The 21,213-nt window shown below is 42.4% G+C and overlaps 1 protein-coding gene across 1 annotated transcript; it reads left to right on the top strand.

Annotated features, from left to right (window-relative positions):
• Positions 1 to 10: 10 nt before the first annotated feature.
• LOC102687047 (actin related protein 2) lies at positions 11 to 18,578 on the top strand. Its single transcript, XM_006638597.3, has 9 exons — positions 11 to 148; positions 4,083 to 4,193; positions 9,124 to 9,339; positions 10,560 to 10,632; positions 11,312 to 11,448; positions 12,125 to 12,274; positions 14,643 to 14,788; positions 15,801 to 15,933; positions 17,369 to 18,578. The coding sequence occupies exons 1-9, from the start codon at positions 101 to 103 to the stop codon at positions 17,537 to 17,539; spliced, it is 1,185 nt and encodes a 394-aa protein (XP_006638660.1). The 5' UTR covers positions 11 to 100; the 3' UTR covers positions 17,540 to 18,578.
• The last annotated feature ends 2,635 nt before the right edge of the window (positions 18,579 to 21,213 follow it).

Here is a 21,213-nt window from a genome sequence, read left to right as displayed (position 1 = left end):
ACTTACCGGAAGAAACCCTTTCCGGGAGCCGGGGTGGTGATTTCCGGCTTGCTGAAGAAAGTTGAGCAGGAGAGGTCTGCAGGTTCCTGGATTCTGAAAAATGGACGGTCAGGGAAGGAAAGTGGTGGTTTGTGACAATGGAACCGGGGTAGGTCTGATGACAGATTTCTTACTTTCGGTGATTTGTGCTTCTGCCCGATTCTTCTATGGCTGATTGTGGCTATGGAAAATAGAATCGCCTGAAACAGGAAGTAAAGAGGTTAGCTGACTGGGTGGGTAGGCAAAGGAATGTGAGTCTGTCAGCTTGTCAATTCCGCTTTCTTCAAAGGGACTGATGCTTAATCTGGTGCTCACAAGGTATATACGTTTTAGATTCAACGCTAAGATCCCTTGTTGAGCCACGTTCTGCAGTAGTGGGTAGACTGTGTTGGCATTGTGCATTTTGTATGGATGTAGTCATCGCTTGCCACCAAGGGCCAACACAGGGGATAATTGCTGGAATTTAGTCCGTAAGGGGAAGAAACGGAGCTCGCATGTCCCCGGTGAAATCATTAGATGTTTCTCTCCTCTCCCCTATCATATGTATGACGAACCATCAGTACATCGGTGCCATCACGGTATATTTAAGTGCCCCGTAGGTGAATCGCATTGTTCTGGTAACAAAAAAAAAGTTTCTAAGTCGAAGCTACGGATTGTGCCGTTTTATCAATGAATTGGGGCAGTATTGTTTGCGAGGGCGACAGAAACTGGAAGCGGTTGCACAGCGGTGTTGAAAATGCACCAGCACTCTGCCTCTGTAGTTTGAAATGTCCTTATACAGTTATCACTGGTACAGCCCCTGCTTGCGGTTTTACAGAGCTCGACAGGATGTCAGATCACGCAGGGCTATCTGTCGCGGCGCTTCGCTTGGAAGGTTTTCGGGATTAGAAAGCCCTGCTCGGACAACTCTCATTTTAGCCCCTTTATTTGTAAATTCCGATCATTTGTGAAACAGGTGACGCGTTCCGCGATTAAAAGATTGATATTTCCTCCATACAGCAGCCATGTTGCCGTACTGTGTGTTGCCACAGTTCGTCTGTTTGTTCAAGTCTGTACATGCAAACACATTCTTCGCGTTAGTTCCCAAAGCGCTTCTGAATTTACTTTCTTTGCGAAATGACAAACCAAGAAAAACAATTGTAAAGAACAACGTTAAGAAAAATCACTTTAAGAACCTGCCGATTTACTAAGAATGACTTCAGTCCGTCCATCTGTCTTGGTGTCTTATTGATACTCCTTGATGTATGAAACTCACTGCGGAAAAGCGGCTTAAATAAAATGAAGTATTTGGGTTCCAAGTTCACAGCAGATTGTAAGTGAGGAACATATTGCAAACAGACTTACAGTCCTTTCATAAATAAGTAAATTCGTTCTGACTAAATAAAGCACCAGTCAGATGGACATCCTGTCCTTTTTCTGGGACACTGGAGGTTATGTATTTTTTTTTCACAGTGCACTCCATTCTCCGTCCATCAAAAAAGAAAGCTCATAGCAGCGTGTCCCTTTTCTGTCAAATATTAGTTTACCAGCGCCACAGGAGGTATTTTTTAGCTTTCTTCATCATTGCAGCGTGTGAAGACTACAGAGCACTGCTTCTGAAGCATACCTGTGGAAGTGGCAGTTCAGATGAAATGTATTAGGTGTAGTTAGATGTATTTATTCGCCACGGTGAGATCCCTATAAAAACATGCACTGCTGCATATTTAATGCGGAGATACTGTGAGTAATGTTTGAACACGTACAGAAATGTATTGCCTTAGGCTTTTGATTGTGGTGTTACACCGTTTTAATAATTTGGTCAGTGGTGATTAATTTGTGTAAAGATAATTAAGTAGTTGCACTCTACAACTGTTGTTTAAGAACAGATTTTAGAACAGGTTGCCAGCGAGCTGAGGACGCTTATAAAATTTCAACCTGAAAAGAACAACATTTGTTTCCTTTTTAAATCAGCTCAGGTACAATGAGCTGATTGCATAAATCGTTTAGAGACCGAGCAGTCCAGATATCTCTGCCCATTAGCGATAAGAGCAGTGGGTGGGTTCTTTTTTTCAGCTTGGAGATTTGGCAGTAGAAACGTGCGTTTCGTTTTTTTCTGAACTAGTGCACATTAACTTGCCGGCTGGACTGCACAGGGAGGGAAACTTAACAGAGCACTTTGAAGGATGTTGGTTAATGTGCGTTGCAGAAAAGTGCTAGTTGTGCACTGCTTGACTGATGACTCAAAGGGAAGTGAGATCAGCACTGAAACCACATTCACAGCCCAAAGAACTTTAACTGTTTTATACAACAAATCAAATCTATTTCTGTATGAATGCTTATTATAGTTTTAGTTGAAATGTTTTTGTATGTCTTACAAACTATTCTAGCACCTTGCATATTGGCTGTTTTATCACAGGCTTAAGTATTGTGTGCACTTTTGGAGGTAGGCGTCTGGACAGTGGGTTACAAAAGACTTGAATTCCAGCTCTGTGACATGCTTGTTTTGTGACCCTGGGGCTTGATTCGTAACCCTCACTAGCTTGGTCTCACCCAGCTGGACTACTGGGGAGGTGTCCCTTGAAAAAAATCATTTAACCTAGACCTAGATTGTTTGTACAACAAGAGTCGGATTATCGGAGAGAATGGATTGGTCACTCTGCTTGGACACGAGACTCTGAGTAGGTCTGTCTAGAAGAAAGTTGCAGAGATTAAGCTCACGGTGACTGCTGATTTTAGCCTTCAGTGCTTGTGTGGCTGTGGGCATGCCTGTTGCGACAGGTCATCTGCATTCTTTCCTTAGTGTAGCAGCTAGACAGTACTTTTCGGTGAACATGGTCAGTTTTGCAATGCTGTGGAAATACCTACAGTAGTTAGCTATTTTAGTGTCCTGTTCCACATGCCTGTATGGGGATAGCCCTGGTCCTTGAGAGCGAGAGAATCCAGTAGGTCTTGTAGGTTTGCCTTCAATCATCGGTTTCTAAAGACTTGGAAGAGAAGAACTCGATCGGTTTACTTCTGGTAAATCAGGAACAGACAACTGTGATCCTTGGGAGCCACAGAGTGTTGTAATTATTTCTACACTGCTAAATTGACCCAGTCCCCTGCTTAAGTGGTCAAAATGAAATTGTTCCAGTCATTTAGAAATTGATGATTTAAAGGTGATTCGTAAAGTGTGCTGGATCCTGGCTCTCCAGCACAGAGGGAGTCTGCCTTGCACTAGCTGTTTACATCTCGCATCCATGAGAGTTTGCGCGAATTGTGATGTGAAACCACCCTTCCTGCACACTAGTCACCATAATAGCTATGTAATGTGATGTACAAGCAACTAAGTCCAGGTTGTGCATTAGATATTTCACCACAGAATGTCTCCAACATGATTTACATGTACAGTTAACAAGTAAGTTCCATTTATCGACAAAACCATCTTGGAAGTCGAGAGCAGTATTTCTTTTGGATTAAAAGAGATGTGTTCACCAGCCTGCTTGTTTTCAAAGTAATAAGGCCGCTCCCATCACCGGAGGTTTTGTTGCCTCGTTCTGAATCAAAGAACATGCTGCTGTGCAGACTTGGAAATTTCGTGTATTTTGTGATGTAAAACCTCCAATTTACAAAATACTGTGCACATTTGACTTTTATTGTGGTGTGGAATGCACTCATCAATGCTGATTCTTTTTTAACCCCGAAATATAAAAATTGCATTGCAGTTCCCCTTTAAGCTTTCATTGTGAGAGGTTTTCAGAATATATTTAATTTATGTTCTCAGTTTCTTGTATGTCCTATTTATACATACAGCATCTCTAATGGATGTCTTTACATTTATATGCATTTGCACAAAGAGAAGATGAACTTATGTGTAGTGGTAACTCCAGGAATTTCAATAAAACAGTTTTTCCCAAAGGATTGCAACACATTCCTAATAGAATCCCTGACCTTCTGTGACAACATGTGGCTAATGTGAAAGACGACAGCTTTGCTGTCCACTGAGCTCTTCTAGAAGCCGGCAGCGTTCCAAATGTATTCCATTCCTCTGAAAAACCGTGTCCTCTTCTCTCATTCTTGGCCAGTTTGTCAAGTGTGGCTATGCTGGTTCCAACTTTCCGGAGCACATCTTCCCCGCGCTGGTCGGCAGGCCCATCATCCGATCGACCACCAAAGTGGGAAACATCGAGATCAAGGTAAAGCTCTCTCTCTGCTCAGCTCGTGTCAAGAAAACATCTGCCAGACTTGAGGTTCTGCATTTAATTGTTTGTTTCTCCTTTTTTTCTTCCACTATTTAAGATGTTTGCTGTCATTGTGAATATATGACCTTGCTGATCCATTTACCAAGAACGGGTGTGGAAGTGGAAATTTGCGACAGAGTTGCTGCATTTTGCAGCAGCTCGGAAGCCTTTGACTATGACAAAATAGCTCTAGTATTCAAAATGAAGGCCTGAAATCCATGCTTGTATATTTATGGAGATAGTTCAGGTGGGCAGCTGCGTCAGCATGTGTAGGCTGCAAAGGAACAAGTAATAGGTTTATTCCATGCTGAAAAGAGAAGAAAGAAAACAACGTTTCGGCCGTGGCGGCTTCTTCGGGTGTGAGCCAGGTGGGTAGATGTGTCGGCATGCGTAGGCTCACCTGAAGAAGGCTCCACGGCTGAAACGTTGTTTTCTTTCTTCTCTTTTCAGCATGGAATAAACCTATTTATGTAGATATAAAAGTAAGACAACCACCTGCTGTGTGTACTTAGAAGACCTTTCTTTTCTGCATTTCCCTTTTCGTGGAAACTTTTATTTAAGGTTTTAAAGGGTTTGATGAGGTCCACTGTCATGTAATCGATCCAATATTAAGTTACAGCTGTTGAACGTGATGCTCTCTAATAGTGTCGCAAACCTTGGTTGGCATTCATTTGAAAGTTATCAGCATTCTGCATTTTGGGACTGATTTTATTTTGAGGGGAGTACCCAGTATTGCAATTTATTTACGTGGCATTGTGCTTATGAAGGAGCAAAGAACTTGAAAATGATATGCAATTATAAGCCTTTAGTTTTAATATGTTCATTGACAAGTTTTGTAAAATCGTTCAAGATGTTAAAATATGCAGTAGGCATTATAATTTATCAAAGAATACACATTCTGTATTCTGACTAATTATGAAGCTTTGTGTGTTAATTTATGCATTTTATAATTCTTTTACATTTATGCACTCCTTATTTTCATGAGCCCATATTGAGTTTGACATGAGAAGATAAGTCCATGCTTAGTGTTATCTTTTTGTTTAACAAAAACAAGTTGTTCGCTGTTTATTCTTTTGCCTTTCTCGAAACATTAATGTGTGTGAGGTAAAGTAATTCAGATCGGTGATATATGTTCAAAGTGTCATAAAACATGAGTTTCCAATTTTAAAGTGAGTTCTTCAAATGACATGCCAGTATTTAAGGGACAAAAACAAGTATGATCCATTTCTGCTTTAATTAAGTGGAAGAGCAGTTTATGTAGTATAATTAAGACTGCTATGCAAAGCACATTACGTTTCTTTAGGAAGAGTTCCTTATGCCAATAGATTGCAGGCTCAAGCTTTGTCAATACAGCCCATAGGTTTGTGTATTTGTTGTGATTATCCCAGATCTCAAGTACTCCTGAAACTGAATTAAGTCGTATTCTCTATATCATATTCTGCGGGACTAAATGTATGTATTAGCCAAGTTCTGTGACTCTGGAGCCAGGTCTGCACATAGTTTTCAGTTTGCAGGACGTGGATGAGGAAACCAAGCAAATGGTTAATGGTTGATGACTGGACCATGGAAGACTGCCTTCTTCTGAAAGATGTTTAGTCTGGGGTAGAAGATGCCTGTCCAACCCGTGACACTCAAAGCAGTGCTGCTGTTAAATGTGAAGAGGGTAGCCTTGGACCTAATCCTGCTTGAAGACCAGGCAGTCATGTACAGTCTCTTTTGCAGATATAAACGAGATTTCTGAAGAAGCTCCGAAAGGTGCAGTTAGCTGTGGTCTGCTTCTGTCTTTGCTTTCTGTCTGACCTTCTGCTTTTGCCTTCTCTTTCTTCTTCTTTCTTGACCTGTTGAAGTAGAATAACAAAAAGATGGTAAGTGTGGTTCAGTGTGTGCTGGTTTTTTTGTTTTTTCCCTTGTTTGCTTGGCCAGAAGAAAGATTTGCTCTGCTTGGTCATTTTTACTGTTGAGTTTCTGGGTTTTTTCCCCCTATTTCTTTATCCTCTCTCCCTTCTCCCTTTGGTTTGCATACTTTGCCTTGATGAAAGAATACCATTCTTTCTAACCTCCTTTTTGTTTTGTTTTTTCTGTTTTGCTGGCTTGGCTGATCCATGTAGGGTATTCACCATTTGGTCAGTGACGATTGTGTCTGTAGAGTTTAATCATGTTCCCCTGTCAATCAGTCCTGCGAGTTCCCTTTGATCGAGGTAGAAGCACACAGACACCTCTTTCAGACTAATGCAAGAGTTGACTTCACTGCAAGTTCTTCCTCTTTTTTCCCCCCATCTCAAATTCATTTGCAGAAGTGTTCAGTCTGACAATGAGTGAAGTAGCCTGCAACACTCACCCATTTGGTTATTTAAGTTAACTATTTCCTTTAGTACATCCGCCATGGTAAAACAAAATAGAGACCATATATAGTTGTTTTTCATAGTTCTTTCCAGAGTCCTGCTAGAACACACGGTTATAGCATACAATTTTTGAGAATTGCAATTGTTTGGCCAGTCGAGTTTTTACCTGAATGAAAAAGGCCTTTTGAAAATTGGTTGGTCTTTAATCTGGTGCAGCATTTTATTTCATTTTTCACTAATCCCTAAGAATGGATTGGTACAATTAAATACTTTACTGTGGTAAAACTTGCTCCCATTTTCTTCTTTCTGGTAGGGGTAACGAGGGGGTAATAACTGTTCTTTAAGGCCTTTAAGTTACTTATGGAACAGTAGCTTAAAGGCAGCCTCCTACGTGTTCAGGAACTAAAAAACAATTGAATTGAAAACAATTGAAGAGTTGAAATTAAACCTGTTATTACAGGTTCAATTGTTTGAGGGCTCAGGTGGCACAATTACCAGAAGGTGTGTGGCACCCCAGCACCAGGACTGGGAAATCTAATCCAATTTGTAGATTTCCCAGTTAGCTGTGCACACATGACACTTTACGTACAGTATTTCAGGTATAGCAGTGCCTCTAACATACATGCCAGTGGTTTGATTGAAGGCTGGTATATTTCAGAATTTTCTTTTGTAATACATTTTGGCTTTGTTCTACACCTGCTCGTTATAGACAATACCTAAAAGTTGACTGTATTTTGAATGACAAGCATTCAAAATTCTGTTTGTTTTGTCAGTTTAAGAACAACGCATTACGATCCTGTCAGTGTGTCTTTATTGTTTTAGTTTTTTTTATCTTTCAGATTTCAGCTGTGTTTGGTTACCTTTGAAATGGACAGTTGTCAAACAATTGATCAGATTATTTTCCTTTAGGAAATGGTATTCAGTCAAAAGTGTGTAATTTTAATATTGGAACTCGAAGGTGATCCTGAAATATTGTAAATGCATTCTCTTCATATACAATATGTATTTATCTCGCCCTGAGATCTTATTTGGCTGCTTCTTGATAGAAGTGGGTGTGTCAGCTTTAACAGCATGGTTGTGTAGCTAGATCCAGACCCCCGCTTTGTATAAGAACTGCCTCATCTCTGTCCTATATGCACCTACCTGTAGGATCCACTTGTGTCCTGTGGTTTGTGTTTCTCGTGGTGTTTAAACATGCAAATTCAAAAGTCATGAAGCAAACCATATGGAAAACGCAGCAGTAAACCTCAGATAATCCAGCTTCTCGTTTAAAGCACGCAGGCTTGTGAGCTGGGGCCAAGTGAAGTCAGACTTAATCAAAAGAAGCTGGCTGTCTTTGAGTAAAGATGGGTGATATTTATTTACAATAAAATTCAGTATTTCTCTCTCTACAAGAGGGAGGAGAGCAATGCAAACACCACTTGCGCATCTTGGCAGAATGCACTGAAAAATAAAGCAATGCATCTTTAAAGGTGAATGAATGTCATTGGAATTGGTTGTGACATTACTGAGGGAGTAATGCATGGAAACTTCTGTCTGCATGCCAGGATCTCAGTCAAGCCTAAACAGACTTGAGCGTCTGGCTTCGAGAGGGTCTGTGGAGTGCATCCTACTACTTTTGCTGTACGTTGTGCTTTTACTGATTAATTCACCGTGTCGTCCAAGAGCTCATCTCATCCTCATCAAGAACTTGAGCCGCAACTGATGCGCTGACTTTTTAAAAGCAGTTATCAGTTCTGAGCTGGGAGAAATTTCCTTAGTAAATCCGGATCGAAATGAATGGTTCCTTGTTTGAGTTAAGTCATTAAGCTCGGAATTTATAAATATCCCTTTAAAAGAACAATCTTGCCTCTGTGTCGTCTATGAGAATGAGCAATGGCAGCTATGTCATGTTGGCATGAATTTTCTGTGGCAGTCTGGGGCTTTGACACTTTGTGCCTGTATCTCCGACTGTCTTTAAACAATAATATTGTGTTTAATAGTCTGCAGCACAGGCTAAATGCAAATATTCTTCTTCTTTGTGGCTTGCCACAACCTTAATACAATAAATCACATTGTTATATTTTTAATTGAGCATTTCCCCCGACTTTTCTCTAGCTATTTGAATGGTAGCCAATGCCTGTGTCATTTGATTCCGATCCAAAGGTCTCCACAGCCTTTTCTCCGCAGTTGGCCTCGTCAGTTTTATAGTTCCCCACTTCCTTTCTGCCAGCGAAACAACACTGTTCTGCTGGGAAAATCCATAAAGCAATCGTCATTTTACAAAAAGTCCAGAACCATCAGCCAGTAAGTTAGCAGGAACAGCGGCTTGTGACCCGTAGTCGCGTTGTTGAACATCTGACCTGTGCCCTTGGATATTTAACCCACTTTCCCTTGCGTGTGCTTTATTTACCTTCCCCTGTTTAGAGTCCTGGCTGTCATGTCAGACAGTGCAGTCCTTATCGTTCTTGACAATCAGCTCTTAAAAGCACCCAGTGTTGGGAGAGTGTGGTCCATAGCCTAAGCTGGACAGTGGGATTGACCTGTGACCTCTGCTCCTGCAGGATCTGATGGTGGGCGACGAGGCCAGCGAGCTGCGCTCCATGCTGGAGGTGAACTACCCCATGGAGAACGGCATCGTCCGGAACTGGGACGACATGAAACACCTGTGGGACTACACCTTCGGTCCTGAAAAACTCAACATCAACTCCCAGGACTGCAAGATCCTCCTCACAGAGCCCCCAATGAACCCCACCAAGAACAGGGAGAAGATCATTGAGGTGAGCAGCTCCTCGGGGTCTTCTGCAACGCATCTGTCTTCACATGCTATAGTTCGACATTTGCCTCCAACACTTTTTTTTTTTGCAGCTTTCAATGTTTCCTTGACCACTTGCAAAATTGAGAAGTTTAATTGTACTGGGAAATTAAACTCTGATTTTCACTTCTCAGATGTACTCAGCATAAAGCACTTCCTAATATCAGGTTGTTTCCCAATATAAATTTTAATTCAAATTACGAAAAGCCAAAACGTGAACAGGTTTGACCTGACCTCATAATTTGAATGCCCCATGAACCAAAATTGAAAGGATTCACTGTAGCTTTGAGAAGACTGCATTGTGAGGTATGGTGCCAACTAGGCTACATTTTTGCAGGTTCGAGTTCTTTATTGTAAGTAAGATATCTCCATGCTCCAGTTCGCTCCATATAATTAAAAGCTGTTTTAGAATCTGCATTGCCTTGTAGGTTTCTGCAGACACTTGTGAATTTTAACTGGATGGCTAGCAGCTTACCCACAAGGTGCTCATTTATGTGTTTTTGGTTTTTCCGAAGCAAATAACCACCTTACTAGAGACGAGAGTGAAGTGGACAAGAAAGTATTTAAGAAGTATTTAAGAAAATAATTATCCAAAATATCCAAAGGGATGACTTGAATGAGTAAAACTGTCATGACAGTGAACAGTCCAGCAATTCCACTTCATACCAGTGCACAAAATGCACTTGGACACGTTGTTCTCAGAAAGATTCACAGTTTTTATACAGAGAAATGCATATATGTTTTAAAATAGTTCTAAATCAAATAATGCTGTCATGCACATTCATTTTTGCGGGTGCTTCAGGTTTGGCTGATGTCATCTGCATGTTGTTCTGCTTTGCAGCACAGATCGCAGATATCTGTACTGGACTCTGTTATAAATAAAGATATTAATGGTATAGTCTATGCTAAGAGATATAAATGTACTCGCTGGTCAGTGTTTGGGCTTGAAGTCTCAGTCATGTTGCAAAAGGTGTGTGAACAAGAAGCTTTGCAGATGATTAATATATTATAGAAGTCCCTTTGAATTACTTATTCTCTAATTACTACTGCAGTGTAAACGAAACAGTATCATAGTTATACATTGTATACTTGCACTACATATTTATGTGTATTTTAAATACAGTTTAGATCTTTCTTTTGTCTCTTGCTGCATTCACTAAGCTATTTTTTTACTTTCCTTTCCAGGTCATGTTTGAAACATATAAGTTCTCTGGGGTTTACATTGCAATCCAGGCTGTACTGACCCTGTACGCTCAAGGTAGGTCATGGACATCTCTCTCAGCACAGCCTTTCGTAGCCACCAGAAATAGCCTGCATTTCTTCACAGTGGATGTGAAATCTGGTTGCTGTGATCCTTGCTAGTTTCAAGCAGTTTTCTGATACTAGATGGATGGACAGACACGTTTTTAGTTTTTGTTTATTCTGAAAAATACTGAATGCACACCTGGATTTACATGCTAAATTTTATTGTAAATTTGCATTAATAAATATTTATACCAACTTCAATACATTTTAGGCTGAAAAATGCTTGACATGTGTGTAAAAAAAATTGCAGCCTATTGAATACTAATTTTAAATCCCAGTGTTTTTAAACTGATTCTATTATTTATATATTATTTTTATGGTCAGATTTCTAGAAGCCTGCAGCTAGGTTAAAGAGTTTTGTTCGTTAACAGCTGTTAGACTTGCCAGATAAATACATTAGCGTGGGAGTACATCCGCAACCGTCTGTGCTTAAGTGAATATAAAAATCAAATGGCTCCATTTTATTGCCTTGCTTCCCCATTGGCAGGAGTTTTTAATAAGGTGGGGAGTGCCACCTAGTGGTGACGTTTTGTTTCTCCTCTGTGGCTGTGAAAGTCGGGGCTCTTTCCAGTAGTAGCTATGTGAAGACCAGCAAGGTTTGTTGCTCAAGAGAGGCTGTGCCGTGTGTTCAGGCTTGCTGACCGGGGTGGTGGTGGACTCGGGCGATGGCGTGACCCATATCTGTCCTGTGTACGAGGGATTCTCGCTGCCTCATCTAACCAGGCGACTAGACATTGCTGGAAGGGACATCACTCGCTACCTCATCAAGGTAACTTTCCCTGCCAGGTACGCTGTTGTGCATCTGTGTTTGTGGCAGTGCTGCTTGTTTGTGCAATTAGGACCGCTGCACTTAACCATGTAAAAGAGATAAGATCACTTTATTGGCCATATACAATTTCTTGCATTAAGAATTTGTCTTTTCGCATACCCCAGCTTGCTCTCCATGAGACACACAGACAGGGAGGGTCAGAGCGCAGGGTCAGCCATTTATACGGCGCCCCTGGAGCAGTTGGGGCTAAGGGTCTTGCTCAGGGACCCAACGGAGTAGGATTCCTCTGCCGGCTGCGGGATACGAACTGGCAACCTCCCAGCCACAGGTGCAGATCCTTAGCCACACGGCCACCTCACCGCCCCTGACCCAGATGTATATCTGACTGTTCTTGCTGATTTATATCTGTATCCCATGTGTTCCAGTGTTCCAAAGCCTACAAGTCACTGTTGCAGGAACTGTACTATAACAGTTTCTGCAGGTCTGGCTTTACCAAGACGAAGAGTGCTAATTAGACTCTCTCCGGGGGGTGCCTCATCTTATTCATTGCATAAAACCACGACTGTCTGTTTCTGCAGTGTTTTATTTGTCATTTTTCCGTCAGTTAAGCAAGTCGTTCATCGGGGAGCTCTGAAGAAAAAGCCCCTGGCCCTAACTAAAGCACGTCTTGTTGTAGTTGCTTTTGCTGAGGGGTTACGCCTTTAACCATTCGGCCGATTTCGAGACGGTGCGCATGATGAAGGAGAAGCTGTGCTACGTGGGCTACAACATCGAGCAGGAGCAGAAGCTGGCCTTGGAGACCACAGTGCTGGTGGAGTCCTACACGGTATGCGCTGCTGGCCCCACTGAATGTGCTCACGTCTGTGAGGTCATTTACCAGCAACTTCAGGAATAGCAGTTTCCTGTGGAGGACATGGTATTCTCATTTGTACAGTTTGATTTTATGGTTGGCTGCAACACCCCCTCGATTTACAGTTAATTTCAGTTCAACAGCCATAGAGCGCTGCACTGTACAATACTGAACATTGTGGTTTCCTCCTAATACACTCCATAAAGGTGTAATGAAGCATTGTGTGTTGCAAGAAATTATTTAAGAAGTAGGAAAGCTCAGCATAGTTCCATCTTTTATTTGCTTGCCTTGTGAAGGGTGATATCTATGACACTTTGTCCCTGAAGTAGTTTTGCAACCTTTGTATTTTTCCTTGTTCATGTTCCAGTATTTGAAAACGCTCAAGCCTGTACACTGTGGGACCAAATATCTTAGGTTTTCATTTGTGCTCCAGTTGTGATCTGTGAGGCCCATGACTCCTGTGTATTTTTTTTGTAGACGTTATTACCAAATTATATGATCAAGGTGTCTCATTTAATTGAGATACATTTAATATCTGTTGGTGTTTTTTGTTCAGACTGATTTTTTTAATTGAATGCTGAAAGGTTTGGTTGACGTTGTTTTGGTTTTCATCTGGTGTTGCCTCACAGGCTTGTTTATTTTTCTGTACCTTTCTGTTTAACAGCTCAGCTCTTGGAAAATCGCAGGTGAACCTTTTTGCTGAGCTTTTAAGTTGGAGTTTATTTTAGCTTGTGTTTCTTTCCAGCAGACTTAAGAAAAACGAGGAAAATACAGAGACTGTTGTACAACTTAACCTACATGTAACATCATTTCCTGTGTGGCCCAAATCTTTCAAAACCCCTCCTAATATGTGTTTCCTAGTTTAGACCAAGGCCCTCAAGCAGTGAATGGAATCACTGATCCTGTTATGTTTATACGTGTGTTGTTTTTTTAAGAAGAGGTTTTTATTATTTCATGACCTTGCAGAAAGCTTTTGAATCACTTTGTCAGCCTTTTAAACCTATTCATATGAAGGCAGTCCTGAACCTACTGAAATGTAGGATAGTTAATTATGAATATTACCAACTGTTTGAAGATGAATTACAGTGTTATAGAGTGAATATATTTAAACGCGGAATCTCTTATTCTGCCATCCACTGAGCAGTAATTTTTCTGTCAGAAAGAGCTCCAGCAGTAGCCTCTCTAGTGCTCCGCTTACCCACAGCATCATTTAAAACAAATGCTGAGAACAGGCCTTCAAACAAAATTGCTAATTGATGTAGGTTTTTATTTTCACATTACGTTAGCCAATCATAAATATTATTCCTTATTAAAATTAGGGATGTCCTCAACTGTACCTGCCTCACCTGTATAGAATTGTTTTTCCCCTTTGATAGTTACCACCTGAGAAAAGTCTTTTAGTACTTTGCTTGAGAATCCTGGAACTTGAGCAATGCACCACAAAGAGAGAACAAGCCCTTCTGCTCATGAACACGCAGTTAAAAAAGAAAGGGAAACATGAGATTTTGGAAAGGGATTTGTACTGCTCCCAGATTTTGTGTGATTTTAAAAGGAGGTAGGAACTGCATCACAAAGCTGTCACCGCCATCAGGATAAAATGTAATCGGATGACCTGTTAGCTCTGTGCTGTATTTTGACTTTCTGTATTTATTTCTCCTGCATCACCCTGTTAAGTGGCAGAGCTGAAAGATCAGACTTACTTTCTAGATGTAGTCAGACCTTGTTAAAACCAAACTTGTTCTAGCCTTGCTTTTGAGCATTAGCTTTAGAGAGCATGGTTTTTTTAAAATTGGGTCACAACCCAAACTGGGTCAGGGAGACCTTGCCAGTGGGTTGCAGGTGAGGAAAATAACAGGAGCATCAGGACGATTTTCTCCCTCTCCTCTGCTTAAACTTGTAATGGTAGGAACACGAGCCTCTTTGTACATGGGCATCTTCTAAGGTTCCTTTTTAGAATTTTTTTTAGTACAATAAAGGATGTAGAGATAAGGTATAGCCTGGCCTTGACGAGATTTAAAAACCTTTTCCTACCTGTTGTTTGCACTCCCACTGGCATTCAAGGGATCAGCTAGGCACCCTGGGTTTGTGACAGCCTTCTGGTCATCAGTGTCTTCTTGGGATTGTCCCAGGGGGTCCAGAGAAACAAGGGAAAATGCTTGTCCAGGAGTGTGAAAAATCAACAGTCACACAGTGCATCTGCTGACCTGCACTCATGCTTTTAATACTTGGTGTGCAAATTGTACATTTCCGTTCAATCCAGGAGTGAGCACTTCCCTTAGTAGCAGAAGGTGCTCCTTCGGTGTCAAGTGAGTCATTTTCATGCCAGTGTCCCATCTCTCCCCAGCTTCCCGACGGCAGGGTTATCAAAGTAGGAGGAGAGAGATTCGAGGCCCCAGAGGCTTTGTTCCAGCCTCACCTTATCAACGTTGAAGGTGTCGGAGTGGCCGAGTTGCTCTTCAACACCATCCAAGCTGCTGACATCGACACCAGGTATGCGGTTTGGCTTTCTGTGTGAGCGTCTGTAAGTGAGCAGGCAGGGCTTCTTCTAAAGCCGGAGGTCAATGGGCTGTCCCAGCTCAGTGGCTGTTGATGTGTTGCTTTGCTCAGGTCTCTGAATGTCGAGTTGATGTCTGTGATGTTGGATTTTAGTTCTGTATCACATATCGCATACATGACGAGAGCCTTCAGAATTTCTCCGAGAGGGTAATCGATTCTTTTGTTACCCCACTGTGTGCACTGAAATCTGCGGTTTTACTCTGGATTTGCACTCAAGGCGGCTGAAGAAATCCCGTTGAGGGACTAAACATTTAATAGTTGTACCTAGACATGGGATACAGGGATGTATCTTTTCATTGCACTGTAAAACCATAAGTGTTGGTAAGTTGAAACTTATAAGAAGTTCTTTTTATATAATACAAAATCCTGTGCTAGGAATTTCTCTGATCAAACATGAGTATTTTAGGACAGATTCATTGTAGCGCAAAACTGGGGGGGGGGGATTTGTTTAGACCTTGGTTTGTGGAAGACTGAGACTGGCGCAAAAATAATTTGGTGGGAATTGAACACTGGGCTTGCCCTCTACACCCAGTTAAGTCAACTTTGCCAACAGGACATGTACAGGCGGGCACGCTGTTTCAACAGAGTGGCCCTCTTGAGTCAATAGTCCTGAAAAGGAATGTAGCACGCGTACCTTGAGGAGACTGATAAGAGGCTGGTCAACATATAGTAACTGTTCTTCCAATGAACTGTGCTCAAATTCCGAAGGGTGGCAACTGATCGCATAGGTCAAGGTGGTACTGCTGGAGATGAAAGATCTTGAGACTATTTAATTCTTGCGGAGACATAAAACCTTACATGCTGTTGGTTTCCCTGCTCGTTCGTTGTGGTTTTAATGCCTCCCAGCGGATACACAGCCTAGACGCCTTTCCCTGCGGAAGGCGACCTCTGCGTTGCCGGGGAGCGGGCTGGACTCGGGTCTGAGAGTGTCCTCTGTGTCCCGCAGGGCCGAGTTCTACAAGCACATCGTCCTGTCGGGCGGCTCCACCATGTACCCCGGCCTGCCCTCTCGGCTGGAGAGGGAGCTCAAGCAGCTGTACCTGGAGCGCGTCCTGAAGGGGGACGTCGACAAGCTGTCGGTGAGTGTGGGCGCCGGGGGCGCACGGCCGCAGCGTTCTTCCAGCAAAGCCACGTTTCCCGGTTCTGAGAATCCGGGAGGGATTCTTGGTTACAATGGAATCGGGGCTGATGATGATCCAGTAGTCTTTAGGTCTCTCGGAAACCACCTAAATAAATAAAATTAATCTGCATAAAGGTTTTTGATTGACCTTAACTCATTGAGTTTACTAATCATTTTACTGCTCCTTTCAGTTTTTTTTTATTTTTGCTTTGTTTTATGCCTGTAAAATTCTTCCCGTGATTATTTTAAGTTCCATAGCTGTTGAAGGAAGTGGCTGACTACAGTGTTAGACTCGGTAACCAGAAAAACGCCCTTCTTTTCAGGTTCCTTGTGCGATGGTTTCATAAAATAAGTTTGTAAAGATGCGTTCCATGAGCTATCTCAACAAGTCTGTAAAAAAAAGAAACACTGTCACGAGAGGCCACCAGGTGGAGCAACAGTTCTGCCTTTTGTGGCTTCTTGGCTCCATTAAACCCAAAGGCTGTAAGCTGACCAGCCAAGGTACAGACACGCAGCCCACCAGTTACCCTCTCTGAACAGGACGCATTCGCTCCAGGTCAGGTCAGATATGTGGCAGGGTTGGGTCATGGCTTGTCCCATATCTCACTATTTAAAATCTGGCCTCTAGCCTGGAAAACCTAATTCGAGTTGTCTGGTTGTCAGACTTCTAAATTTAGATGATCAATTACAGATGAAATTCTAGATAGGTCTGAGTGGCATGTCTGTCTTGAATATAAATCGCATGGAAATTAAAGTGTATTTAAGACGTGTGGAGCAACCAGATTTTGTTGCCATTGCAGACTTTCCTCACTTAAGCAGTAGAGAAAGCCTGTATTAAAATGCTGCATGGCTGGGCTTGTGTTTATTTTATGTTATCGGAGGTGTCAAGGTGAGTTGCAGGAAGTGCTACCCTTGTTCAAGCCAGCGAATTTGTTTGTAATGCAAATGTAGGTTTGCACACTTCTGTATGTCTGCCGCTCCCTGAATTTTTTTGCCACCCGCCAGAGGATGTACTGACTGAGTTTCTGTGGGCTCCCTCTCGTCTCTGTTTCACAGAGTGAGACGTCGCATACTTACTCTTCCACAGCTTCTGCACAATCTGATCCACTCGCCAGCTGTTTGGAGCTGTAACAGGCCTGAATCGCACCCTGGCTGCTTGTAGTTCAGCTCCCTACCAGGGATGCTTATGTGAAAAGATTGTTGTTTCTTTTTTAGAAATTTCTGAACATTTCTACATATGTTTCAGTCACTGGGAATATTCCCCACTGACCGCTGTCATTTCAACTCTGAACTTACAGTGCGACTCTTCAAAGTTATGGATCTGGACCAGGTACACTGCAGCGACGCGGTAGTTCGCTAACTCCCCTCCCACACGTCTTTCCTGCCTCTTTCAGAAATTCAAGATCCGGATTGAGGACCCCCCTCGCCGTAAACACATGGTGTTCCTGGGTGGCGCTGTGCTTGCCGACATCATGAAAGACAAGGACAACTTCTGGCTGACCCGGGAGGAGTATCAGGAGAAGGGCATGCGCGTCTTGGAGAAGCTGGGAGTCACCGTTAGATAAGCTCGGACATTCTCACGCCACCACTTCCTCACGAGCTTTCGTCCGCCTTTTCCTTTTCTGCTACTTCCTTCATTCTCGCTCATCCATCGACGGGGGGTTGTGCCCGGGAGGGAGTGGGGGGGGGGGTCAAAATCTGAGTTTCCTGGCAAGGTTTTATTTTCTGTCTTGTCGCCACCAACTTTGAGCATTTATAACTTTATCATTGCTCCATAACAAACCCACAGCAGTGTCAGACCTATCTTATGCACTGCCTTTGCCATCCAGACATGCTGGTAACTCTTTTTCTTTGTATTTTTTTTTTTTGCATTTATAGCCACAGGCGTGCTTGCTTTGTCCTCAGCTAGCTCAGTGAGCTGAGTTTCATTTATCTCAAGGATTTGCAGGGGAAAACACAAGCTACTTTCTTACATCTCCCAACCTGCCTGCTGCAGCCAGTACTTTAGGATTTGTTTGCTTAGTGGTTTCCTAATAAGATGGAAGTTGTTAGAAGGAGCGCCTACCCTTCTTTTAACGCGTCTTCTGCTTCTTTGTCTGAGAATTGTGAGGCATTAAATTCAAATTGAGACTGATCATTTTTTTTTGGCGGGGGGGTGTGCTTTCTTTCTATTGGATGTCTAATTCTTCTTTACCTCTTTATTTTTCGTACTCTTTTTGCATTGCAGTTTCTCTTTGAGTAGAGAGCAAGAATGTGTAGTCACGTAATGTACGATCATCGCCATTCACCACGGAGTTCCGGACTTCACCGTTTAGTTTTTTAAAAGGGACTGGGCTCCCTGACCTTAATTCGTCACATTTTCGGGGAGGGAGGGAGGGGGGTAACGTGTTTGTAATATTGATAACAAATCGGTGTCATTAGACATGGAAGCATTGTAAAAGCTGGTATTTAAGTTTGTTTGGCTCTCATGTGTATATTGGAGGCACTTCATATTCAGTTTTGCATAAACGTGTATCCAGTGCAGTTACTGTAACTGGATCTTTTTTTGTTCATAGCATAACTGCCTAATGCCGATTTAAATAAAGCAAAGTGATTTATACATAACCCTTGGCTGTAGTTTATTGTGGGCTGTCCTAGGGCTCCTTCTAACTGGAAACCGGTGTAGGAATGCAAATATGAACGTGAAGAAGTGTTTTATTTTTACAGAATGTGTGCAGAGGATTGTTTTGACCCCAGGGAGAGTGATTATTTTAGGAAATGTGAAACAACTCTAGGAGGACTGTTGTTTTAATAATGTAAAAATGTTTTTATTTTCTTCTGACCACAATCTTGGGAAAGAGGCATGTTTTCCTTTAATGATGAATTGAAATCATAGGGGTGGTGCAGTAGCGCGGTAGTCAGCGCTGGGGCCTGGGTTCGATTCCGGAGCTTGGAGGTTCTCCCCATGTTGGTGTGGGTTTCCTCTGGATGCTCCGATTTCTTCCCACAGTCCAAAAACATATTGGAAGGTTAGTTGGCTTCTGGGAATATTGGCCCTGGTGAGAGCATGTCCGTCTGCCCTGCGACAGACTGGCGTCCCGTCTGGGGTGTATCCTGCCCTGCTGTCCTGTTGCTTGTCCGTATGGGCTCCGGCTCCCCTGCGATCCCCTATTGAATAAAGCGGTTAGAAAATGGAAACAAAATTAAATCATATGCACCAGGGGAAAAACAAAACCAAGTGTTGGACTGTGGATGGCTGTAGGTTTAGGGGGTTGGCGAGGCTGGAGTATTGTGAAGCACTCCAGCAGAACTGAGTGTGTTGACTTTGATGTGGCTGACAGAGGAGGGAGAGGCCAGACTGTGGAACTCTGGCCCCAGATGTGCTCCGCTCTGCGCTCTCCCGGTTTCCCTGGAGACCGTTCAGCGGGGCGTGTGGCCCGGGGCTCCGATGGCACCACCGCAGGATCGCAGGATCACAGCTGTGTCGCCCGGGGCCCAGGGATCTTGTACTTTTCAGACACGAGGGGAAATAAATCGAAATGACACCGAAATACCTCATTTCAGCAGGTCGGGTGTGTTCATGAGTGTTTTCACGCACGCCTCATGGAGATCTGCAGGAATGTGCATTGGTGAACTTTTTTGTTTTACAGTCCCGCTCGTACTTTATCGGGACTCCACAATCAATAGGCCAGAAAAAGATTTCCGGAATCACTATGGATAGTGTGAGAGTCTTCTGTAGGAATGCCCCCGATACCCTGTTCCACTTGTTCATTACGGTTAGCGTTGTTTGGTTTGGAGTTATTTGGCTTTCTGTTTTCTCTTTTGGGCCCTTACAGGGTACCCAGAGCAAGGTGATCAAACCTTTCACGTGCAAGGATAGCCAAGCATGACATAATATTCAACAGGTAAGTAATGGTGTTGTCAGCCAAATACCTCCTTGATCTGCAGAGGGAACCCCACTGTTGGCACACCTCTCCCTACAGTTATGAGCTAAACACATCCTAAAATTGCAGAATCGCCCAGGTTATTACACTATAGTTACAGTAGTTTCTCTGGCTAATTTACAGCATAAACAAATATCCCATTTTCTTAGAAGATGGATGTTGCACTGTAAGAAAACAATTTTTGATACAACAAATTTAAAAATGTAGCTGTTAAATGAGGTGTTTTCATGAACACTAGGTGGCATCTAATCTGCTGTGCTTTGGTGATGCAGGCTGTTGAACTCCTTACAAGCCACGGGCTTTCCAGGTACATTTGTGAACCTATGTAAGGGTTCCTCCTTGGCTGAACATGTACTCCTACCTACTAATGAGACAGTCCTGCCATTATAATTGTTAGAAATTTATCCCTCCTTTTCTGGCCATAAACTTCCATAAAGGTAACATGCTTGTCCTGCTCGCTATACTCCGTCCAAACGTCCATTAGCCATATGTGACCGGGAGGTGTGAATTACAGTGCAGGTAAAGTAGTTGTTTTTTTAAATCTTCTCCCACGATAGTTTAGAAAGCAGAGATGGAATGACGGCACAGCGAAGTGGTGGACCTGTGCTTGTTTTTCAGTTTTAAAAGCAGTCTTGTTTAAAACTGGGTGGATCTGCTTCAGTGGGATCGGGGACCTGAAGGGGGTTTAGCAAAGCCTTTGAACTTTGTGGGTGGAAAAAAAAAGCATGAAGTGCCAGTTGTGCAAACGTCATGCATGGCATCCTACATTATCCTGGGATTGGCCTTGATTCTCATTGTTGAAATGCTTTTTCATGGGTATGGGAACTAAACTGCTAAACGGCCTCGCGAAAAAGCTGGTTAAGGCTACGCCAAATCAAAGGTTAATATAAAACTATTTTCTAAAGAATTTAAAATACAGAAACAGGAGAGCTTATCGTCGCATAGAAAATCCAGCCTGTCCCCATAATGTTAACAACACTGACCGTCAAAAGAAACCTATTTATACATGCATGCTTTTTGAAAAATAAAGATTTTGGATGTTGATTAAAAGCTTTTGTTGTTTTGGCCAAGATGACAATGATACTCTTGATGTTATTGCATAAGAACTAAATCGCCTATTTAGTAAGAGTTGATGTCAACTACTGCAGGAGACAATATTCCATTTAAATCCAAATAGGAGAGACATTTTTTAAAGAGTAATGTTCAAATTAACAAAAGGCTTCTCACCATCAGGATAGTAATGCAACTTAGATTTGTGAAAGGTTGCACAGTCCTTTAAATGTGTCACTTTCTAATGGAAATGAAACCCAGAATGA

Source organism: Lepisosteus oculatus, chromosome 17 (genome assembly GCF_040954835.1).
Source record: "Lepisosteus oculatus isolate fLepOcu1 chromosome 17, fLepOcu1.hap2, whole genome shotgun sequence".
In the NCBI taxonomy this organism is placed as follows: Eukaryota; Metazoa; Chordata; class Actinopteri; order Semionotiformes; family Lepisosteidae; genus Lepisosteus; species Lepisosteus oculatus.
Note: the sequence above shows the minus strand (reverse complement) of the source record. Positions and strands in the feature narration are given on the sequence as shown.

What these genes read in the sequence shown, in the direction of transcription:
- LOC102687047 (XM_006638597.3), top strand. Translation starts at nt 101, where the DNA reads ATGGACGGTCAGGGAAGGAAAGTGGTGGTTTGTGACAATGGAACCGGG. An exon ending in ACAGGGAGAAGATCATTGAG is followed by an intron (nt 9,340 to 10,559) that starts GTGAGCAGCTCC and finishes TTTCCTTTCCAG; the next exon opens with GTCATGTTTGAAACATATAA. An exon ending in GCTGCTGACATCGACACCAG is followed by an intron (nt 14,789 to 15,800) that starts GTATGCGGTTTG and finishes TGTGTCCCGCAG; the next exon opens with GGCCGAGTTCTACAAGCACA.